The 23,479-nt window shown below is 43.3% G+C and overlaps 1 protein-coding gene across 2 annotated transcripts in view; it reads right to left on the reverse strand.

Moving 5' to 3' along the window:
* Positions 1-1,185: 1,185 nt before the first annotated feature.
* ece2b (endothelin converting enzyme 2b) overlaps positions 1,186-23,479 on the reverse strand; it is a 36,043-nt gene continuing 13,749 nt past the window's right edge. Inside the window, exons 2-20 of one of the 2 annotated variants that reach the window (XR_008531196.1) lie at positions 20,238-20,324; positions 18,388-18,523; positions 17,450-17,665; positions 16,502-16,626; positions 15,447-15,593; positions 15,147-15,212; positions 14,876-15,064; positions 10,101-10,243; positions 9,898-10,012; positions 8,926-9,036; positions 8,729-8,827; positions 8,468-8,545; positions 8,008-8,111; positions 7,092-7,202; positions 6,530-6,597; positions 5,397-5,587; positions 5,167-5,262; positions 3,694-3,920; positions 1,186-3,527 (exon numbers count right to left, since the gene is read on the reverse strand). Coding sequence is in view for 1 of the 2 variants with exons in the window: in XM_054598170.1 (XP_054454145.1) it covers positions 3,744-3,920; positions 5,167-5,262; positions 5,397-5,587; positions 6,530-6,597; positions 7,092-7,202; positions 8,008-8,111; positions 8,468-8,545; positions 8,729-8,827; positions 8,926-9,036; positions 9,898-10,012; positions 10,101-10,243; positions 14,876-15,064; positions 15,147-15,212; positions 15,447-15,593; positions 16,502-16,626; positions 17,450-17,665; positions 18,388-18,523; positions 20,238-20,324 (2,259 nt within the window). In the remaining variant the exon portion in view is untranslated. Of the gene's footprint in view, positions 3,921-5,166; positions 5,263-5,396; positions 5,588-6,529; positions 6,598-7,091; positions 7,203-8,007; positions 8,112-8,467; positions 8,546-8,728; positions 8,828-8,925; positions 9,037-9,897; positions 10,013-10,100; positions 10,244-14,875; positions 15,065-15,146; positions 15,213-15,446; positions 15,594-16,501; positions 16,627-17,449; positions 17,666-18,387; positions 18,524-20,237; positions 20,325-23,479 lie in introns of both variants that reach the window. The other variant, XM_054598170.1, reaches the window with a different exon arrangement.

Below are 23,479 nucleotides of genomic sequence, written 5' to 3' on the forward strand. Positions count from 1 at the left end.
CCTGGTGTCCTGCAGCACGGGGGCCCCACAAGGAACCGTTCTGGCTCCATTCCTCTTCTCCATCTACACATCAGACTTCACATATAACTCTGCTACCTGCCACCTGCAAAGTTCTCTGATGACTCTGCTCGTCGGCCTCATCTCCGCCGGCGATGAGAGGGAATACAGAGAACTGAACCAGGACTTCATAGGATGGTGCCGGCGGAACCCTCCAGATCAACTCTGGTGAAACCAAAGAGCTGGTGGTGGACTTCCACCGGGGTAAACACTGTCCTCCGGAACCAGTGAACATCCAGGGACAGGACATTGAGATTGTGAAATCTTATAAGTACCTGGGTGTTCACCTGAACAATAAACTGGACTAATCATTCAAATGCACTGTATAAAAAGGGTCAGAGCAGACTCTATCTGCTGAGGAGACTGAGGTCCTTTGGAGTGCAGGGAGCACTCCTGAAGACCTTTTTCAACTCCGTGGTGGCATCAGCCATCTTTTATGCAGTGGTCTGCTGGAGCAGCAGCATCTCAGCAGCAGACAAGAAGAGACTGAACAAGCTTGTCAGGAAGGCCAGCAGTGTGCTGGGTGTCCACTGGATACGGTGGAGGTGGTGGGAGACAGGAGGGTGATGGCCAAGCTGTCATCCCTGATGAACAACACCTCCCACCCCATGCAGGACACCCTGGCAGCTCTGTGCAGCTCCTTCACCACCGGCTGCTTCACCCCCGGTGGTGAAGGAGAGGTACTGCAGGTCCTTCCTTCCTGCTGCTGTCAGGCTGCACAACCAGCTCTGCTCCCAGCAGACCACATGACCACAGGACACATGACACACTGTGCAACACAATAGTTATAATAGTGTCTGTCTGTATATATATTTTTACTGTGGATTCTCTACTGTTCTTTACTGTTCTTTATTGCTCATTTGCTTATTTATAATACTTATTTTGATCTTGTGTTTTTTTTATTTACTATATCTCTTGTTTGCACTATCCTCTTGCTGCTGTAATCCTGTAAATGTCCCCGCTGCGGGACTAATAAAGGATTATCTTATCTTATCTTATCTACTAATATACTTAGGTATTCTCTGTTTTATTTACCAGATCCTTTTATTTTTAAGTGGAGTTGAGGACACAGGTGCATTATGGGATGTCATGAGCGTGTAGATTTCATAAAAAAGCAGGACTGTGAGTTTTATGATATTCAGTGTTTATTATGTTTGTAACGCAGCGCTCTGATTGGACGAGCAGAGTGGTGACGCCCCCTTCAGGACACAGAGTTTATTCTACATCAGATTTACTGTACATACACCTGTGTCCCTCTATACCTGTGAGGACATCAGGTCCCCACAACGACAGACGAACACACACACACACACACACACACACACACACACACACACACACACACACACACACACACACACACACACACACACACACACAGTCTTTGGCAGGAAGCAGCTTCTTCTTCTGCTGAACAAACTACGACACACACAAGCTGAACGGGATCGGACAGTGATGTCATCAGGAGGCGTAGCACACACACACACAAACATGTACACACACACACAAACATGTACACACAAACATGTACACACACAAACATGTACACACACAAACACACACACACACACACACACACACACACACACACACACACACACACACACACACACACACACACACACACACACACACACAGAATACAGTGTGTGGTGTTTGATATCCAGGTGAGCAGCTCCACCTGCAGCTAGCTGCCCTGAACAGCAACACTAAGGGATTGTGGGTAATGAAGTTGAGGTAACATGATGTTTTAAAACATGTTTAAACTCTTTAAGTTATAACTCTTCATGTTAAATACTTTATTTCTTTAATATATCCTCATAAAGTGGTTTTATAATTATTATTCAAAGTTCTGAACGTTGAACTAAAATAAAGTTTTATCTATTCAACTTACTCACTTTTTACCAACTGCCCGGGATACAACCAGAACCTATAAACTCCCACGTTCTGTTCAGTCCCTGAATGCCCCGGCTCGATTTTAGGAGTTTTTTGTTGTAGAGATCTTTAGAGACGTGTGAACTTATCTGTGACGTCACAGCGTAACATGAAGATCGACTTGATTCGAGCTTTGACATGGAGTCACGTCAGAGATCATCGTTTTACTTTTAAAGCCGGTAGTTTAACATTTTTGAGGCGGTAATTCAAAGTCTTTTAAGTTTTGTCTCTGATATTAATGAATGAACTCAGGTTTCACTGGATGGGCGTCTCCATGGCAACACCAGCGTGGCGTTTAGTGTCTACAGTGTTTTAAAATACACAGAACAACAGATGATAATGTAACAAAGGCTTTTATGAGCTGAAAAACATTTAAAACACGACACCATTAAAAAGGCCTTAAATATTCTGTAGTTTGAATTTGCACTTAAATTAAAGAATTAAGGTACTTTTAAGGTACAAATTAAGGGATACATTATTCAACAAAATATTGTATATTTATGGCATTTTGATATTTTAAGGTGATAATTATTGGATATATGAATGGACTGTAATATATTTAGATGAAGGGGTTAAATTAAGGATTGATTAATGTGATATTTGTTAATTAATTCTATTTTTAAGGCATTTTTCTTGATTTAAGGCAACATTTCAAATTGAGTTTTGTAATAATCTACTATTTAAGGCGTTTATTGTTGAACGCTGATGCAGACACTGATCTAAGTTTGTTTTTGCGTTACCATGACGACAACAGCACAGTGCTTTGTGGTCACAGAGCATTGACATGTGGAGAGGTTTGAAGTTCGACAAGACGACATCTGACATCCCATAATTTGACTTTAAAATCCAACGATGTAATGAAGGTCGTTTAAATGTTACGGGTAATTAATGGATTCTATATTTGATATTCTACAAGGTTTAAGAACCTTTAAAAGGGCTGAAAAGGGCCTTAAAACTGACCCAATTACATGAAATCCTGAATTTAAACTTTAAAATTGTCCTTAAAGAAACATTCAAAGACAGTTTTCATACTATTTGGTCCATTTTAAGGTGTTTTTACTCCTTAAAAGTCCATAAACTGCAAATATATTCCTTTAAAACCCTCCATTTCCATTCAAAGAATAATGTTATTTATTGGTTAATTAAGTAATTTGTGTTGGACCCTAAATTAAATTCTGCCTTTAAAGTTCCTTAATTGAATAATGAATCAGATGACTGCGCACACGGCCATGACGACGATGTAACAGTTCAACTTTGTATGAGGTCATCACAGTGATGTCATCAGAGAGAGACACACACACACACACGCACGCATGCACGCACACACACACACACATGCACGCACACACACAAACCAAAGCCCATTAATAACAATAATAATATTAATAATCAATAACAGTGATAAAGCAGATATCGGTCCCATGTGGCTTCATCGTCCTCCTCTTCATCATCAGTCATTCATGTCTCTGAAGTCCACGGAGTCCGTTTAGATTCCAGACAGGAAGTCGGTCTGATGGTCTCTAATCAACAGGTTTCTATTAACGGAGTGAAGATGAAGGTGACAGCTCGTCATCTGACGACCAGATGATGAACTCCTCTCGTTAAGACACTAACCAGCAGGATGATTAACAAACTCGCCTGTAAATTAACAACCGGACTCGTTAACGAACTAAACTAAAGTTTCCAGTCAAACAAACCGACCTGTTAAATACCAGACTGAGCTGATTAGCCCCGCCCCCTCTTCAGTCCGTCTACCAGACCTCGCAGCGCCGCCCGGTGTTCATGGGCGTCCCCTCCGGACAGTTGAAGTGGCGGCTGAAGTCTGGAGAGTTGGCGAGCGTGCCGATGACGCGGTATCGGGGGGGGCTGTGGGGGTCGGTCACCAGGCCCTCGTGAGCGCTCTCCGGTGTTCGGACTGAACACCACACCTGACAACACAAAAAAAGGACAAGTTTGTTTTCACGCTTCATTTCCCTTCACGTTTTCAGTGTGACATGTTAGCTGTTTCCTGATTGGTGGGGGGTTATTTTGCTCTAACCAATCAGCAGCGACCTTCATTTCATTTTCAGTTTGCACACTGTGGTTGATGCTGTTGGCAGCAGTTAGCTTAGTTTGGTTTATTTGCACAATAATGAAGATACAAATACAAACAATAGAAAGAAAAACAGTAATTACAGTGCAGCAGAGGAGTCCTCCCCTATTTAAGAAAATAAAAAATGACATTACTACTCATAGAAAACAAAAACAAGCAACGACAGACAAACAAACAGAATACAAAGAATATCTAAATACACAAAACACAGGGAAAGAAAAGCAGAAAAGCAAACATAGAATACATGTTCAACCATCAGAAGCATCTTTCCATAAAGTTCTTTACATCTTGTTGAAAAAAGATGCATGCATGAGGTCGTTAGCCAGCAGGATGTCTAGCGTTCCATCAACGCACAGCAAGCTTTATTATTTGTCCATTATTTGCATAAAAAATTCTCCAAAAGGCACCAACAAACACGTTTCTAAAAGTAAAAGATAGTTTTTGTATCCATGCGTGTTTGATTCATTGAGCTAGCCGGTATTAGCTTGCTTCATTGATTCACAGAACGCTAGGTTGCTAGCTTTAGTCTGTAACTGTATACGTGCTAGCCGTCTAGCTAGCTAGTAAGCTAATTTCAGTGTGACTTCTGAACCCATCAGCTGTTTTAGAGAGAGGAGGTGGTGGCAGGAGCAGCTTAAGAGTTCAGATCAGAGCAGAGTCTCTAATATGTCATTTAAATGTGTACATTTATAAAATAATAATAAGTTAATCAACTAGTATTTCTGTTGGCTACTAGCAAGGGTAGCTCCGTTAAATCGCCTACTTGAATATCGACGCACATCTCTACCAAGAACCTCATCAGACTGTTTGCTGTAAAGTTGTACGCTGCTTTTTAGCAGCTTAACAGCTTACGTTTACGTTTAATGAAAGTATGACAGAATCAACCATCTTCTGATATGACACATTGTGTGGCTGTGTTTGGTGGCAGCAGGCACATAAATCACTGTGTCATCAGCATATAACTTGAGTCTACATCAGGGCGAGCAGAATGAGGGTCATTAGTGAAAACAGAAGTGGCCACAGTATAGAACCCTGTGGGACGCCGTTCCGTTCGGTGAGCAAGGTTCTTTGGTTCGACTCACCTGAGCGAATCCCAAGAAGAAGAGCTGATCGTTGGTCAGGTTGACGGCAGGAAGCCTCTTCTCCTCTCCGTTCCTCTGGACCCACGACCGATAGGCCTGAAGGAAAAACATTAATTTAGTCGTGATTATGTAAGAACCACGACCTGCTGTGGTTCTGTAACATGGCAAAGTCCAGCTCGGTGTGTTTAGGTGGAGTTTGGTTCAGTTCGTGATTGTACGTTCATACTAACATGGTACGCTGCCTTCAGTCCTCCGTTGTCGGCGATGTTTTCCCCGAGCGTCTGTTTTCCGTTGACGTGTTCCCCGTTGACGGTGTAGTGGTTGTACTGATCCATCATGCACTCTGTTCTCTGACGGAACGCCTCCACTGATGAGTTCTGCCACCACGGCCTCAAGTTTCCTTCTTTATCGTACTCACGACCTGACGGAAGCACAGAGGACATCTCAATGATCAAGATTCACCCTTTACTCTAAAGTTCACATCTAAGAGGTTAATATGAAGCTTGCGGTTCTAACCAGCACTGAAGTGGCTGTAGGACATAAAACAAACATGTCATCTAAAGTTCATTGTTCAAAGTGAAAGAACTCTTCATAAGGATCATCTGATATGCAGGGTCATAGGAGAGTTCTATTACTGACTTAATAAAAGATTGACAGAGAGTTAATTTTGATAAAAACCCTGAAGACAAAACTTACAACCTTACAATCCCCAAGAGTCATTTAAAAACTCTCAACATCTCAATGTAAATAATCACATTATTAGAGAGAGGTATTCCTCTCTGATATTTCAGTCCAAGAAGGAGCAGTTTCCTACAGTTATTTCCGGTCTAACTTAAATTAAATCAACTTTGGCAGCAATGACTCATGAATCTGTGGCACATGAGGTAGAGCGCTTGTCCCGTAACCACAAGGTTGGTGGTTCAAACCCCTCTACCGGCAACATGCCGAGGTGTCCTTGAGCGAGACACCTAACCCCAAGTTGCTCCCCGGGCGCTTCATTGCAGCCCACTGCTCCTCTGGGATGGGTTAAATGCAGAGAAATAATTTCCCCATTGTGGGACTAATAAAGGATTGATTATTATTATTATTATTATTATTATTATTATTATCTCATAATCATGTTGGAACACTTTAAAACTTACTATCCACCACTGAGAAAGTCACATTTTAATCTAAATGTCATATAAAATAACATCTTAAAGTATCTAACAGTAAACGTTGACTGAATATCTCTCAGGGTCGCCTGTCTTTGCCTTTTAACACAAGTCTCATATTTACATCTGAAGTCAGCGTGCAGTGAACGCATCATCACCTCCAGCAGGAACTGAACATGTGACAGGAAGTGAACTGGACTCAAACTCACCTTGATCATCGAAGGCGTGCGTGAGCTCGTGACCCATCACCACCCCGATCCCGCCGAAGTTCAACGCCCTGAAAACACACACACATTATCTTTATGATCATCAATATAATGATTATTATATATTGTATACAAGTTTAAACATTTCTCCAAAGACCCAGATCCGGTCTGCAGAGTTCATTACAGAAACAACATTGGTCCTGTAGGGGGCGCTAGAGGAACAGTCAGAGAGTCATTAGAATCTACAGGTTCATCTTCTGGAGAGCAGGAACCTTAATCACTATCTAGTCTGTTTGTTGTTAATATGTGTTTGTATAAGAGCCAGGTTTTATCTTCATGACTGATTTCTATTTCACGGGTGTAAAATGTCCTAACAGACAGACAGGTAGACACACAGACAGACAGGTAGACACACAGACAGGTAGACACACAGACAGACAGGTGGACAGACAGACAGGTGGACAGACAGACAGACAGACAGACAGACAGGTGGACAGACAGACAGACAGACAGACAGGTGGACAGACAGACAGGTGGACAGACAGACAGGTGGAGGTAAACGGACTTGGGGTGGTCGTGGGCGTAGAAAGGAGCCTGAAGGATCCCTGCAGGGAAGACGATGCCGTTCTTAGTGGGCATGTAGTAGGCGTTCACTGTGGGAGGAGTCATACTCCACCTGAGAGGAGGAGAGGAAACAAGGAGAGGAGGAGACAAGGAGAAGGAGACAAGGAGAGGCGATGAAGGGAGTAGAGGAGTTCATTCGTGGTTCAAAAAGCACAGAACAGTTTCCTCTTTAAAAGTTGAATGAAACGTTTTAAATCCTCTTCTGAGAGTGAGCGGACTGCTGAGGTCTAACAATCGCACTTCCTGTAACTTCTGTCAAAATCTCAAACATCTTTTTTAACTTATTACTTATAATTACATCCATTTTGCACACTTGCATGCATACACATTCTTAAAAGGCACCTTTATGTTAGTTCTTGTGTTTTGTTTTTTCTCTTTTGTTCACAAAACGAAGGACTTTACTTTTCTTATTAATGCTTATTTTGTTCTGCACAACTATTTTGAAGTTCACAAAGAAACTGTAGAGGAACAAAAGCCGAAATGCTCTCCAGAACGACAGAGACTCCAGCCACCAGTAGACTACCCTTTATTATCAACTTGTACTATAATACTATTAGTACTATTATAATAGTATTTTCTGTAACTAAACAACCGACCTACTTCCTGTTCACACAGACATGAATAGTCATGTGAGGGTTCCGGGACAGAGGATGTCTCATGTGTACAGATTGTAAAGCCCTTTTTGGGCTCTACAAAATAAACTGAATGAATATTGGTTGTTAGTGTGGACAGAGACCTTTCTCATTTTAAAACCCTTTTTTAAACGGAAACGTATCAGTGTGGATGAAGCCTTAAAGTGCACACGTCAGCTTGTGGCTGGTGATGTTGGTGTATGTTACTGGTCTTCATCGTCTTACTGGTCTTTGTTGGGAGTCTTCCTCAGCTGGTCGGCCATCACTCTGGACGAGAAGTTGTAGAAGTTCAACATGTTCTGGAAGAAGCTATCGTCGGACACGTCGTACTGAAACACAATGAAACCATGAGACACCCTGTCCTACCTGTCTTTAATGAGACACTCTGTCCTACCTGTCTTTAATGAGACACCCTGTCCTGCCTGTCTTTAATGAGACACTCTGTCCTACCTGTCTTTAATGAGACACCCTGTCCTACCTGTCTTTAATGAGACACCCTGTCCTACCTGTCTTTAATGAGACACCCTGTCCTACCTGTCTTTAATGAGACACCCTGTCCTACCTGTCTTTAATGAGACACTCTGTCCTACCTGTCTTTAATGAGACACTCCTACCTGTCTTTAATGAGACACTCTGTCCTACCTGTCTACAGGTGAATAAGACATGATTGACAGCTGTCACTCACCCCGTCAAACACGTCGTCCAGCTCTTTTGGATCCAGGATGAATTCTGGGAAACCGATCATGTCGTAGATTGCATCGGCCTAACGGAGACAAACAGAGAGAGTGAGACCAATCAGCACCATTAACTCCACCCGTCTGTCCACCTGTCTGTCCACCCGTCTGTCCACCTGTCTGTCCACCTGTCTGTCTGTCCACCTGTCTGTCTGTCCACCTGTCTGTCCACCTGTCTGTCTGTCCACCTGTCTGTCCACCCGTCTCTGTACCTTGTCTTTAGCGGCCTGTCTCGTGTGGTCGTCCATCCAGCTGAGTTGGTCCAGAGCTTCTTTAAACGCTGAGCGGATTTCGTTAATCATCTCTTCGGCCTGAGAGACATAGAGACAAGAGATCAGACCTGCACCTGATCCTGGACCACCTGGATCTCTGATCAGTATCTCTTCAGGTCCTCAGTTCTGTGACTCACGATCTCTTTGCTGTGTTTGTCGAAGGTGGCCTTAACGAAGAGCGCTCCCAGAGCGAAGCCCAGGGTGTCGTCCGTGTTCCCGATACAGGTCTGCCAGCGCGGGGTGCAGGACTGCAACGAACCACAACCAGTTACAGACATTGGTACCAGTTACAGGAACTAGCATGTGAAGTACAGACAGCTGGAACCCGTTTCCCCATAGATACCCACACAGGCCTAGCTTCCTGGGTCACAAAACCAGCTCAGAGCTGGAGGCCTTCACAGACCAGTTGGAACCTGGTTCATCTCCCCATTAGCACCAGCAGAAGTGGAAGGTTCCAGGAAGGTTTTTTTCATTGCAGAAAGCCAGTAGAAAGCAGATAGAGCTACTTTATCTGGCCCATTTATTAGCGTCTCCAGTAGCACCAGTGGAGGCAAAAGATTCTGGGAATTCACAATCAGTAATAACCAGTAACAACCAGTTGAAACCAGCGTTAATTCACAAGAATCATTAAAGCCATTTGGAACCACTAAGAGTTAACCAGTTAGAACCAGTACAACTACAGACACAGCTGGCCGGACCAGTAAGAGTTAGTTGCACACCAGTTAGAACCAATAAAAGACAGAAGGAACCAGTTTCCCCTGTATACCAGCACAGGCATAGCTTCCAAAACCAGGTCAGAACCAGCAAGAGAACCCATTACAGCCCAGTGGAAACACTTCAAAACCGGTTCCACCCAGTAGAACCCATTAAAACCAGTAAGAAGGATGAATGGATGCAGACAGAACCAGTTAAAGCTCCACCAGTTCCTTCAGCAGAACTGGGACTGGAAGGAGGATTACAGACCGTCGTTACTGTAGAATTAGAAGTATTTGTACCTGCTGCTGTAGAAAGAATAACTGGATCAGTAACTCTAGTAATGTCTGTAGTATTTGTAGCAGTAACACTGGTAACAGTAGTAGTACTTGAAGTAGTAGTAGCAGTATAAGTACCTTCTTGGTCCCGTAGAGACTCTCCAGCAGTTTGTCCTGAGCGTTCTCGAAGCGCTGATCCAAACTGGCCACACTCTTCTGAACCAGCGTCCACATCATGTAGTTGTTCAGCAGACTAGGAGGCAGAGAGACAGACAGGTGAGACGGACAGGTGAGACACCTGCTGCTGTCCACCGACACACGGCAGGTGATCCCAGACTCACCTGCGGTCCGTCTTGTTGATGAGGTCCGACACCTGCTGCAGGTACTCTCTGGCGTAGAGGACCACGGGTTCAGTGTCGTTGAGCTCCAGAGGAGACAGAGAGGACGACAGGTAGTCCAACCACTCCACGGACGGAGCCAGCAGCTGGAACACCACAGAAGAAGAGACACAAAGACGTCGTCAGGGTTCAAACGGGTTCTACTCAAATCTGAAGGTGGAACGGTCAGGAGGTACTCCGGAGGACGGGGACATCGGTTTGATTCCCTCTGAAAGCCTCAACAGCAGTGTTCATTACTCTCCTTCATTATTATAAGTGCAAAACATTTATTCACAAATATTCCAACTGAAAGATATTGTGTGTGTTTTCTTCTTATGTTTCTGGTAAAGTCGTCTTTAATGGGTGGAGTCAATGTAAATGTTGAGTAGTTTAGAGAAACCTTTCTTCTCCAACATCATGTTCTCAGTCCGCTGTGATTGAATTGTTAAAGAGGTGCTGAGCTTAAGGTGAACACTCGTACAGGTGTACAGTGACCCGGAAACATCTTGGTTGTGTGAGAGTGAAACTGTGTGACGTAAACATAATTACGTTTAAACATAGTTGTGCAAACATAAGTCTATCATCTTGTTAATACATTTAGTGTCTGCAGTAACGTTAAACTTGTATTATTAATGAGTTAATAGTGAAGGAGGTTAAATATTGGAAACAATAAATACTTTACATTAGATTGTGTTTGTTTACATTTGTAGCACAGAGAAAACTGTTCTTTATTCTTTACTGCCTTTGCTGGTGTTCACTTCAAATACAACAAAATAAATAAATAAAACTGTGGACAGCTCTGTCTGTCTGTCTGTCTGTCTGTCTGTCTGTCTGTCTGAGTCTCAGTCAGTAATCCTGATGGTGGGAGCAAACTGCACCACCCGGGGGGGAGGCATTGAGATGGAAAACGAATCCCCTTAAAACAGAGACAGTGACAACAGAACACAGAGGACAGTCCACTGACTGATTATAGATCATTTCTGAAGTGATTCTGAACAGAAATGTTGTTAAAACTTAGTTTTAAGTAGTTCCAGCTGTTAAACTGAAGACAGATGTTCATACTAGAGATGACCAGCTGAGGGCGCCGGAGGTCAAATACTTTACTTTAAGTTCCCCTTCAACTACACAGATGAACTCACAGAAAAAGAAGCCTGAGACTTTAGTTCAGTTAAAAAACAACAATAATAATAATCAGAATTTTGATCCAATAAGAAACATTAGATTAGTTATTAAAACAGCGTTTCTCATTCTGGGGATCAAACATGAGAACAATCCAAACTCCGCTCAGCTGAGTGAGACGGGTTGTTGGTTCATGTGAAGAAGACTAAAGCAAAGCTGCAGGAAGAAATATTCTTGTGGAGTTATTGAGTTCTGTGATGAAGGAGAACGTTTGTGTTTCATGAAAGAACATTTTCATAGTCTTAAAACATAAATCACTGGTTTCACCTCTTCATCTTTAATATTATTCACAACAATCTAACCACATTAACAAGAGGAGGATCAGCTGCTGTCAGATCAGAGAGAACATGAAACTATTAAAGTATTAAAATCATCAAGAAGTCCTTGATGAACATGAGAGGAGGTCACCTGAACAGAGACCTGATAATGATGATGATGATGATGATGATGATGATGATGATGATGATGATATGGTGACCAGAATATTAAGTTTGTTTTGATATTTTATGACAGCAGTTCTATCGGTTAGATTTCAGGTTAAATCACTCACTTTTTTCCATAAAAGAAAGACTTTAAATGACACTGATGAAGGTCACTGATGTGTTTCTTTCTTTCTAACCTCCTCATCTCATTTAAACAACAAACCAAGCAGGAAGTGTCAAAGTGATTTGTAGAAGTAATCCTCACAAACTGCTTCAGATTCATCTTCAGTCTCCTCGTTTCCTCTCTGACAGAAACAGCTGATGTTTCTTCACTTCACTGGCCTCATGACGGACGTTAAAGGTCGACTCAGCGTTCTTTTCTGTGTTTACGATGTGAAGAGACACTCAATGCTGAGAACGTTAGCACTAGCCAAGTCATCTTTAACTCGGCTGTTGGTTTATAACTGAAGGGTTAGTTCTGATTATGAGTTGAGTGTAAACTGTTTTTGTGAATGGAGTCTGGTGTCTTTGAATACAACATAAATAAGAGTTAACAATGAATACACAAAGAACACAAGTGGGAAGCTACAGACAGATAAAAAAACCTAAATAAATAAACGCGTCCTTTAAATAAACAGCATTTATTTAAAGGAGCAGCGTTTATTTAAAGGAGCAGCGTTTATTTAAAGGAGCAGCGTTTATTTAAAGGAGCAGCGTTTAGTTGGACCTACGACTCTCTAGAGTCCGTGTTTGGTTTGTCCATTCTGGGCTTCTGTAGAAAGATGGCTCTCTATGTGGAAGCTAATGAAAACACAACCGTTCTTAGATTCATGTGATTAAACACCAACGTAACATCGTTATGAATATTATATTACATTTCTGCTTATAGATCCTCCTAAATCCTAGCCCTCCCCACCTGTCTCGCTCTCTCTCTGTCCACCTGTCTCACCCCTAAACACTGGCTCTTTACAGATGAATTAACACGAGGCCAGAGGTGTGAGCTGACCTGTAGAGGGCGCTCTGCTCCACACCTTTATGACTGATGTCTCTGCTGTTATGTCCCTTAACATAAACAATAATAAATAAAAACAACGTCCACTTTTACGACGGAGGACGAAGACAAACAGATGAACCTGCACCGACGTTTCCTCTGAAACCTGAAGTCTCTGTGTTTATATAATAACCGGTTATCTAACCTCCCTCTCTGCAGCGCCTCAGAGATGCAGGCGCATGGCAACGGCTCTTGGCAACGGTTGCCATGGTGACCTCAGGAGCATCTGCAACCCTGAAGGACAGAGAGCTGCAGCAGAGAGAGAGACACACTGCGCTCTGCTCAGATACAGAAGACTGATGGAGGACATGAGGACGCGTCCGCTAATTAAAGGAACGACACGATAAACATGATGGAGAGGTGTAGACACATGATCACATGATAGAGGACACGTGATCACATGATAGAGGACACACGATCACATGATAGAGGACACGTGATGATAGAGGATACATGATCACATGTTAGAGGACACGTGATCACATGTTAGAGGACACACGATCACATGTTAGAGGACACACGATCACGTTAGAGGACACACGATCACATGTTAGAGGACACACGATCACATGTTAGAGGACACACGATCACATGTTAGAGGACACACGATCACATGTTAGAGGACACACGATCACATGTTAGAGGACACACGATCACGTTAGAGGACACACGATCACATGTTAGAGGACACACGATCACGTTAGAGGACACACGATCACATGTTAGAGGACACGATCACATGTTAGAGGACACACGATCACATGTTAGAGGACACACGATCACATGTTAGAGGACACACGATCACATGTTAGAGGACACACATTCACATGTTAGAGGATACATGATCACATGTTAGAGGATACATGATCACATGTTAGAGGATACATGATCACATGTTAGAGGACACACGATCACATGTTAGAGGACACACGATCACATGTTAGAGGACACACGATCACATGTTAGAGGACACACATTCACATGTTAGAGGATACATGATCACATGTTAGAGGACACACGATCATATGTTAGAGGACACACATTCACATGTTAGAGGACACACATTCACATGTTAGAGGATACATGATCACATGTTAGAGGACACACGATCACATGATAGAGGATACATGATCACATGTTAGAGGACACATGATCACATGTTAGAGGACACATTTGTCTTTATGTCTTTATCTTCCAAAAAACACCAAACGAGGACAGAAAGTTAGAAATAAATGAAGTGAGAGAAATAAACTCTCATGCTAGTAGCTCTGTGATGCTAACACAACAGAGCTTTGAGTTAAATGCTATCATCAGCATGCTAACAGGTGATGTTTATTATGTTCACAATCTTTGGTTATACTGTTAGCGTGCTAGCATTAGCTAATGATCAGCAAACACAGGCTGATTGAGTGTCTTTAGTTCTGCAGGAGGTTCAGTTCAGTTACATTATGATGCGTTCAGGCTCTGTTCAGTGAAAATGAGTATTGATGAAGGTAAATTATGTTATCATGATGTGTTCACATGTAATCTGTAAAATGTAGTGTTGGTGATAAACTAGAATAAATCCAGTAGTTTGAAGGAGATGTTTTCACATTAATATAAATAGATATTAGAGATGAATTATGATGTTTAACTTCCTAACACTAGCTCTAAGATTATTATACATCATTAAAACTAATAATGAAGAATGATAAATGAGAAAAATACAATCTTTTATTTCTTTATCATTTGAATTGTGTCTTTTTATGAAGAAAAAATCACTATAAATTACTATAACAAAGTAAAAGGAAAACATTTAGTATTTTTGATGGTTTACTGACTTAATGATTTTTGGGACGATGACAAAATAAAATAATTATTCTGGATCGTTGTAGACCAGCTGCTATAATCAAACACCAATATGGATCATCAATGATTGGTACATAGTATTAAAAAACATGATCAGTTAAGTTATATTTGCTCCCTTTCTTTCAGATGGACTGAGTTTTATGACCTGCTGCTCCTCTATTGGACACATGACCGTGTTAAACCTGAAGGTGGCGCTACATCCTGAACGCTGAGTCGTCACCCAGAGGCTCCGCCCTCACCTGCAGCTCAGAGATGGTGACCTTGTGGTAGATCTTCTCCTCGTCCCTCCGTTGGTCCTGAGGGACGGTGATGTTGGCGAGCGCCGTCTCAAAGTCCAGGATCTGCTGCATCTGGATCTGAGTGGAGCTCCTCTCCCCCCCCAGCAGCATCCCCAGCTCCACCATGTAGTCCAGGTACGCCACCAGCACCTGCAGGTAGGTCACATGACCTTGTAAAGTAAACTCTATAGATGAACTCTATCTATCAAGCCTACTGAAACAGAGTGCTCACCTTCTCGTTGGCCGTCCGGTTGAGGTAATAGTCTCTGGACGGCAGGAAGAGCCCTGATTGGTCCAACTGGAAACAGGAAACAGACAGGTGAGAGGACCGAACTCAGACAGACAGACAGACAGACTGGGATCATGTGATCACACAGAGGTCACCTGTGGACCAATCAGCTGAACGGAACCAGACCACCAGATGTTTGACCAGAAGGTCCACTCAGTGTGGTTCTGGTTCAGTCTGGTTCTAGTTTAGTGAGGTTCTGGTTCTGGTTCTGTCTGGTTCAGTCTGGTTCTGGTTCTGGTTTACCTGGATGACGTTGCTGTTGGAGTTTTTGGGATCAGCATTGACTCCGACACTGAAGAAGGGCTGAGCTCTGTACGGACCAGAAACCGCCTTCAGAACCTCCATGAAGTTCTCCTTCTCCCAGGGACCCGTCATGTTCCAGCCACCGATCTACAGAACCAACAGAGTCCAGATCAGAGTCCAACATGTTCCAATACGAAACAATAGTAATTATAAATAATAAAAAAACAAACAAACAAACAAACAAACAAACAAACAATAAATAAAAAAAATATAATAGAGGTTAAAAATGATTTAAATAACTCAACTAGTTCTCTGTATTTCATCAGGACAATAAATTAATTTCACCAGCTTCAAACTTAAGAAAAATATTTAAAAGATTGTAAAAAATCACAATAAATACACATTTTATCAGAAGCTTTCAACAGACAGGTTTCTAACTTTCCAAATGTTCTTGAACACATCATGTCTGATGAACACTTCCATGAGAAAAAGGTTCTTTAATCAATAATTAAATGTCGCCCCAAATAAACCGTTTGAAGAACAAGATTCTGTAAAAACAAAACATTCTGAAAACGCCATGAGATGTGACATAAAACTCTAAAAGTGTAAATACTTAAAAATGTTTTGCATCTCGAGCCTCAATTCTTTGGCACCTGGAAAAATGTTGAATATATAGATTAATTTATTTTAAATTTGATAAAACAAATTATTAAAGAAAGTCAACTTGCATTTATTTATTGTTTATGGCATGTTTGAGTTTTCTCTTCGTCTAACATGATTGTGCTGGTACCATAGAGGTAAAAGGTTTTTATACATATGCATACATATACATATACATATGCATACATATATATATATATATATATATATATATATATATAAAAATACATACATATATATATATATATATATTTATTAACAGAAACATGTAACGGGAGAAGAATCTGTTCGGGGTAATCGTTTAAAACCGGTCTTTGTTGGAGGGAGTCAGACAGCGTGATGCCGTTGAACCTAAGTGATGCGGTCGCCGTGGTGACGGGTTAACGAGCGGTTACCTTGACGATGAGGTCGATGAGAGGCTGAGCTCCGAGCTCTTCGATCCTCTGGGTGTTCAGACAGGACAGATAGTAGGACTGAGTCTTCCTCTCCGCCTCGCTGCTGCCGTTAAACGTCCCGTTCTCTACGGAACCACAACACGGTTAGGGGGTCTCTGCACCTGTCTCACTCTCTACACCTGTCTCACTCTCTACACCTGTCTCACTCTCTAAGCCTGTCTCACTCTCTACACCTGTCTCACTCTCTAAGCCTGTCTCACTCTCTACACCTGTCTCACTCTCTACACCTGTCTCTCACCTGTCTCACTCTCACCTGTCTCACTCTGCACCTGTCTCACTCTCTACACCTGTCTCACTCTCTAAGCCTGTCTCACTCTCTACACCTGTCTCACTCTCTACACTCTCTACACCTGTCTCACTCTCTAAGCCTGTCTCACTCTCTACACCTGTCTCACTCTCTACACCTGTCTCACTCTCTACACCTGTCTCACTCTCTACACCTGTCTCACTCTCTACACCTGTCTCACTCTCTTCACCTGTCTCTCTACACCTGTCTCACTCTCTACACCTGTCTCACTCTCTACACCTGTCTCACTCTCTACACCTGTCTCACTCTCTACACCTGTCTCACTCTCTACACCTGTCTCACTCTCTAAGCCTGTCTCACTCTCTACACCTGTCTCACTCTCTTCACCTGTCTCACTCTGCACCTGTCTCACTCTCTACACCTGTCTCACTCTCTACACCTGTCTCACTCTCTATACCACCAGTCTCAATCTCTGCACCTGTCTCTCTCTCTACCTGTGTCTCTTACCACGTGTCTCCCTCTCTCCACCTGTCTCTCTCAAACCGACTCCATCTTCCCACCTGTCTCCCTGTCTCCACCTGTCTCTATCTCTCCACCTGTCTCTCTCTCTCCCCACCCGTCTCACCCTCCACCTGTCTCACCCAGCAGGTGTTTGAGCAGAGCCTGGTTCTGCTCCCAGATGCTGTTGAAAGTCGACCACCTGGACCGTCCGTCTGGCAGCGGGTTCTTCCTCATCCAGCCTCCGCAGGCAAACTGGTAGAAGTCGTTGCAGGGATCGGCGCTGCGGTCCATCGCCTCCACCATCTGACTCGCCACCGTCACGCAAGCCTCCGACAGGCACAGGCCACGCCCACTGTCTGCACGGCATCATGGGACATGAGGAAGTGTTTTAAATGTTAGAATATACTTTTATATCTGTTAAGAAAGAGGTTTAAACTGGGACTTTCAAGAAGAGGAGAAGGAAACAAGGAGGTAAGGCGGGTAAGGATAGAGGAGGCTGGGAAGGAAAGGACGAGGTAGAAAAGGAAAAGAGAGGGAAGGGTAGGCAGTAAATGAGGAGGGAAGAAGGACAAAGGGACTGAAAGGAGGAGGTCTGGAAGGAAAGGGGGAGGTGGAGAAGGATGGGTGTGGGCAGGAAAGGAAAGGGATCGGGATGCAGAAGAGGAAAGGGCGAGGTGAAGGGAAGGAAAGGAAAAGAAACAGGAGGCAGAGAAGGGAGGAAGAGGTGGGGAAGGAAAAACAATGGAAAAGACACAAAAATACGGGGAGCAAAGGAGAGGAAAGGAAGAAGGGGATGAATAAAGTAGGAAATGAAAGAAGGGCTGGGGAAGGAAAGGAAGAAGAAGGAAAGGAAAAGAAAAAGGAGGCAGAGAAGGATTGACGGGGTAGATGATGATAGGAAACAAAAAGGAATAAAGGAGGTAAAGAAGGAGAGGAAAAGTAGGCTGGGATTAAAAAGAAAAGAAAAGAAGGTAAAAGCAACAAATATGAAAGGTAGGAAGGAAAGGAAAGGAGAGGAAGGGAGTAAAGAAGGAGACAGAAGAGGACTGATGGGACAAAAGGAAGTGTTGTTAGTCACCTGAGCTGAATCCTAGACCCAGGACCAGCAGACAGGCCAGCAGAGCCAGCAGGGCGGCCAGCAGCAGAACCGACAGCAGAACCTCCAGCTGAGTCCTCCGGCCCAGGATGTCCACGCCTCCCTTCCTGAAACCCACCTGAGAGACACGAGACACAACGAGACGCTGAGGACGAACATCTGGACCAGAACTCTCTGTTTGGTTTGTTCTGAGCTCCAACCCAACTGGACCGGCTCCTCCTCCTGGATCTCAAGGTGTGTCACCCGAAGCCCAAATCCTCTAGGAGGTATGTCTTATTTCAGCTGCTTGGATCCACCGTCTCCTTCCTTCAGTCATGACCCAGAGACCAGGACCACAGCTGAGGACCAGAACAGAGATCCACCGGTGAATCCAGAGCTCCCCCTTCAGGATCAGCTACCTCTGAACCACCCGACACATCTGCATTACTGCAGACGATCCACCGGTCCACTGATCCCGGGACCCTCATCCCTGTAACTCCAGAGTTAGCTGGAGGTCATGGCCAGAAGAATCCAGAAACAGAACTGCATCGTCTGCAAAGAGTACAGATCTGCTCCACAGAACTAAACCACCAGTGCACATGGAGAGTTCTTCTCCATGGATCCATGACCTCCTCTGATCCCAGAGTTCTTGATTCCGTGACAGATGGTCTTCCAATGCTTTGTCTCCAGAGTCTCCTTGTACAATCAGCCCTTAACGTCCACTAGCAAGAATATCTACTCCCCTCTGAACCCTCCGGACCTGCTGCCCTCTGATGTTTCAAATGCTAGCAGCTGTTGTGCTGTTAAATTCTACATTTAATAGTTCTACTACTGCAGACGTGAGGAGGAATCAGCTGTTATTGGAGAGATTAGTGAGCGGCGTGTCCAGCGGCGTTATCAAACCTACGGAGTGGACGTTTGAAGTCACGGTTTAAGGTTTTGAGGAGAACGATGGAGATAAAATGAAGGACTTTCATTTTCTTATTAATGCTTATTTTGTTCTGCACAACTATTGTGACGTTCACAAAGAAACTGTAAAAGAACAAAAGCATAAATGTTCTCCAGAACAACAGAGACTTCAGCCTCCAGCAGAGCTACGAGGGAGACAACAGTGGTAGTATGGACCAGGCAACAACCTCCCGTTCTAAAAAGTGAATCCCTGTGTTAAAGCTGCATTCTCTCTACTGTCCATCAGGGGGCGACTCCTCCGGTTCTATAGAAGTCTATGAGAAAATGTTTACAATGTAACGTTATTAGAGATCAGAGACTAGAAAAGCATAAATGAAGTCCTGATCTCATATTTTACTGACTATTGGAGGATAACGATCGTCAGTAAAACTTTATTTACACTGTGATGGTTAACAGTAAACCCCATGAGGGGGATCAGTAGGATCAGGGATCAATAACGGTCCGTTACACCTCTACCACTCACTGAGGGACCTCCCTGAACCTCCTCCAGCAGCTCTGCCTTCTTCTTTCACTCCTTCAGAGAGCTGAGTTTCTACCTGGCCGAGGTCCAGCCACCCCACTGCTCCTTTCTTTGTGGGAGGTGGACCCACACGATGAGGCCTCCTGCTGGGCTTCAGTCTGAGCCCCCCCAACCCCCCCAAGGTCTGGCTCTCAGAGAAGACTGTGGGGTCTAAATCTCTCTGGGTTCAGGACTTCACCTGGGACCAGTTTCATGGAGGATTAAGAAAGATTTTCTATTTGTAAAAAATAAAAGTCTCACAAACAAAATGAATGTGAATGTGTGTGTGTGTGTGTGTGTGTGTGTGTGTGTGTGTGTGTGTGTGTGTGTGTGTGTGTGTGTGTGTGTGTGTGTGTGTGTGTGTGTGTGTGTTGCCTTCACTGACCTCCATTCTGTCAGGAGACGAGGCCGCCTCAGCCGGAGCGTCGGACACTTCATCCTCCTCCAACGTAGCTCGCTTATAGCTGGACATCTGCAGAGAGACAGAGAGACGGACAGATGAAGATAAACCAGACATCTAATCTGTGGAGAACAGAACCTCCAGTCATGTGATCATAAATAATAAACCTTCATAAATATGAAGGTTTACCGTCAGACAGAGTCCAGACCCTCCTCAGCCCTGAACAGAGGAGGGTCTGGTTACTAGATGGACCAGAACTGATAGAACAACAAAATGACTTTTACTGTTAATTCACTTCAAGAAAACTGGGATTTCCATCACTGTTTAAAGACCTGGAAGTTCAGGTTTACGGCTGTTCACAGGAACTTGAATGCAGCACAGAAAAGTTCCAGGAGTTTAAATTCCTGTCCCTTTGTTCCTTTTCTTAGATTTGTTTTAAATATATAAACATTTATTTTATCTTTATCAGTTGTTGTCTTGTTTAATTATGTTTTCCTTTCATTTGAAACTCTTAACTTTCTCTTTTTAATTGATTTACTGCTGATACATCGAGACGGAAGTCTCTGTTATTGGATTGTTGTGCAGACGTTCATTAAGCCTGAGGGGAACTTCCTGCTGACTTCCTGTTCCCTCCTCCAAGAGCTCATGTGTTTCTGGTTAGAGGTCTGAAACCAGGTCCCTGTTTAACAGAACGCTGAGGAGGTCTCAATGTTTAGTTCTCTTTTATTAAACCGAACTAACTATTTCAACATCTTTTACTAAATCTAACTGTTGAGAAGACGGCACTTTATTTTGAAAAGATTGGATTCATGTAACAAACAGAAACATGAGTTTCTGGACTTTAACATGTAAATGTGTCCAATACTTTGGTTTATCTCCAGCTTCCTGCAGAACTAAAGACCTTCATCAGTTAGCTCCTGTTAGCTTTAGCTCAAGGTATAAGAACAGGCTGCTTTAAACCACATGTGATGATGATGATGATGCTTCTTCTTCTTCTTCTTCTTCTTCTTCTTCTTCTTCTTCTTCTTCTTCTTCTTCTTCTTCTTCTTCTGTCTCTGGATGAGACGTCTCATGATGATAGTTAATCTGCTCTTTCCTTTATTGACCGTGGTGCTTTTCTGGATTTATTATTCATCGGCTGTGGTTTGAGGAGTTAAACATCCCTCTGGGACTTCACAGCGTCAGAGCAGACATCTGATCCTCTGCTGCAGACGCATCCGGACAGAAACATGAAGGTTTGAGTCATTAATCAACTCCTCCTCCTCTTTTAATTGGCCGTTAATGATTTGTGAAATAATTTGGATTCTTCATTCTCATTTAAATATCTGCTTGTTTTCAGATTGTACATGTAGAGAAGTAACTGTGATATCATGGTTGTTGTTCATATATCAGTCTGTGCACTTTGTGTTTAAATGAACATCATTCATCTAAACTATCTTCATTTGAAAACTTCAAAGAACGTTTTTATACTCCAGTTTTAGAGCAGGTTAACCACAGACTGTATTTAAGAAGTGGAAGTAGTTGTCTTTGGTTTGTGGATGTTTTGAAGCCTTTAGTTTGTCATTTTGGCCGTCGCCATCTTATTTTTTGCAACCAGTGAACAGGAAGTGACCATATATGGAGTGAGGAGGAGTGACGTAGAGACGCCGTATACGTCTCTGGTGTGGACCTGTCAATCAGTGTGTAGCCCCGCCCTAAAGCATCCCCTGCTTTATGGTCTGTTTGACTCTAAATGGAGCATCATTTACTAAATGAACATCATGCTGTATTGAAGAAGACTTGAAACTAGAGATTGAGACCATAAACTCATGTTTACAATGTTTACTGAGGGAATAAATCAAGAGAGAAGTAGAGTCATTTTCTCATAGACTTCTATACAACCAGAGGAGTCGCCCCCTGGTGGACAGGAGAGAGAATGCAGCTTTAACACAGGAAGCATTGACTTCACTTTAAAGAAACACATGTTGTCTCCTGGATTAAACGAACAGGTGCTAATGGTTTACCTGTGGACAGAGCCAGGCTAGCTGTTCCCAGCCTTTATGCTAAGCTAAGCTAACCAGCTGTAGCTTCATATTCAGCGTACAGACATAAAAGAGGAAGAAGAGGATTAAATGTTTGTCAGCCTGATAGAAAATGAACTCATTATGATTTCTGTTTTCCTTCTCGGTGTTCTTTAGACTTGTAGCAGTTCTCTGTTTAAGGCTTTTAAGAGGACACATAGTACTTTGGTTTTATTCACGTGTTAGAAGAAGAACACGTTCTATTCTGTCCGTTTGATAAACAGTGACATCCCATGGGAAGGAGCATTTAATCAGACCATATCCCAGGATGCATCCTGCTCTGTAGTTCATCTTAGTTTATCTCCACATTGTTGTGACAGTTTTCTTCTTCTCTGGTATTTTGTGTTTAAACTCATGGGCTCAGCATGAGGAGGTGTTTAACTGTGATCAGATAAATCTGCACTTCCTCTGTTTACACTCCCCAGAGCCTCGCTCGGCCCTCTGGTCCTGGATCAGCCACACAAACACATTCTATTGACTCAACCAGCAGAGTTCACGTGGTATCGCCGTGACAACGCCTCGTGCGCTTGCGTTCCGTTGCCACGGAAACCACTGCGGAGCACACACACCACTGCTGCTGAGAGCCTTAGCGTGTTTAGCATGTTAGCATCACACGCTCTGCCAGGCCTGATGTCTGCTGGTCTGCTCAGAGCTCCTGAAGGACTCTTCTGGTCTTCAGGTCCAGAAGTGGATCCTGCTGGTTTTGGTGACATCTGTTCAGCCTCATTCACAACAGATGTTGTTGACTCACTCAGAACTGATTGTTCCAGTGAAGACAAACCAAAGTAACGTCCTCTCTATTTTAAAGATGAGTCCAGGACATAGAGGACAAAGAGAGGACACATAGAGGACATAGACAAGACAAAGAGAGGACACATAGATGACACATAGAGGACACATAGAGGACACAGAGAGGACACAGAGAGGACACGAAGAGGACACGAAGAGGACACAGAGAGGACACGAAGAGGACACGAAGAGGACACGAAGAGGACACAGAGAGGACACAGAGAGGACACAGAGAGGACACAGACAAGACAAAGAGAGGACACAGAGAGGACACAGAGAGGACACAGAGAGGACACAGAAGAGGACACAGACAGAGGACACAAGAGGACACAGAGAGGACACAGAGAGGACACATAGAGGACACGAAGAAGAAGAGAG

The sequence above is a fragment of the Anoplopoma fimbria genome, chromosome 1 (assembly GCF_027596085.1).
Source record: "Anoplopoma fimbria isolate UVic2021 breed Golden Eagle Sablefish chromosome 1, Afim_UVic_2022, whole genome shotgun sequence".
NCBI classification, from domain to species: Eukaryota; Metazoa; Chordata; class Actinopteri; order Perciformes; family Anoplopomatidae; genus Anoplopoma; species Anoplopoma fimbria.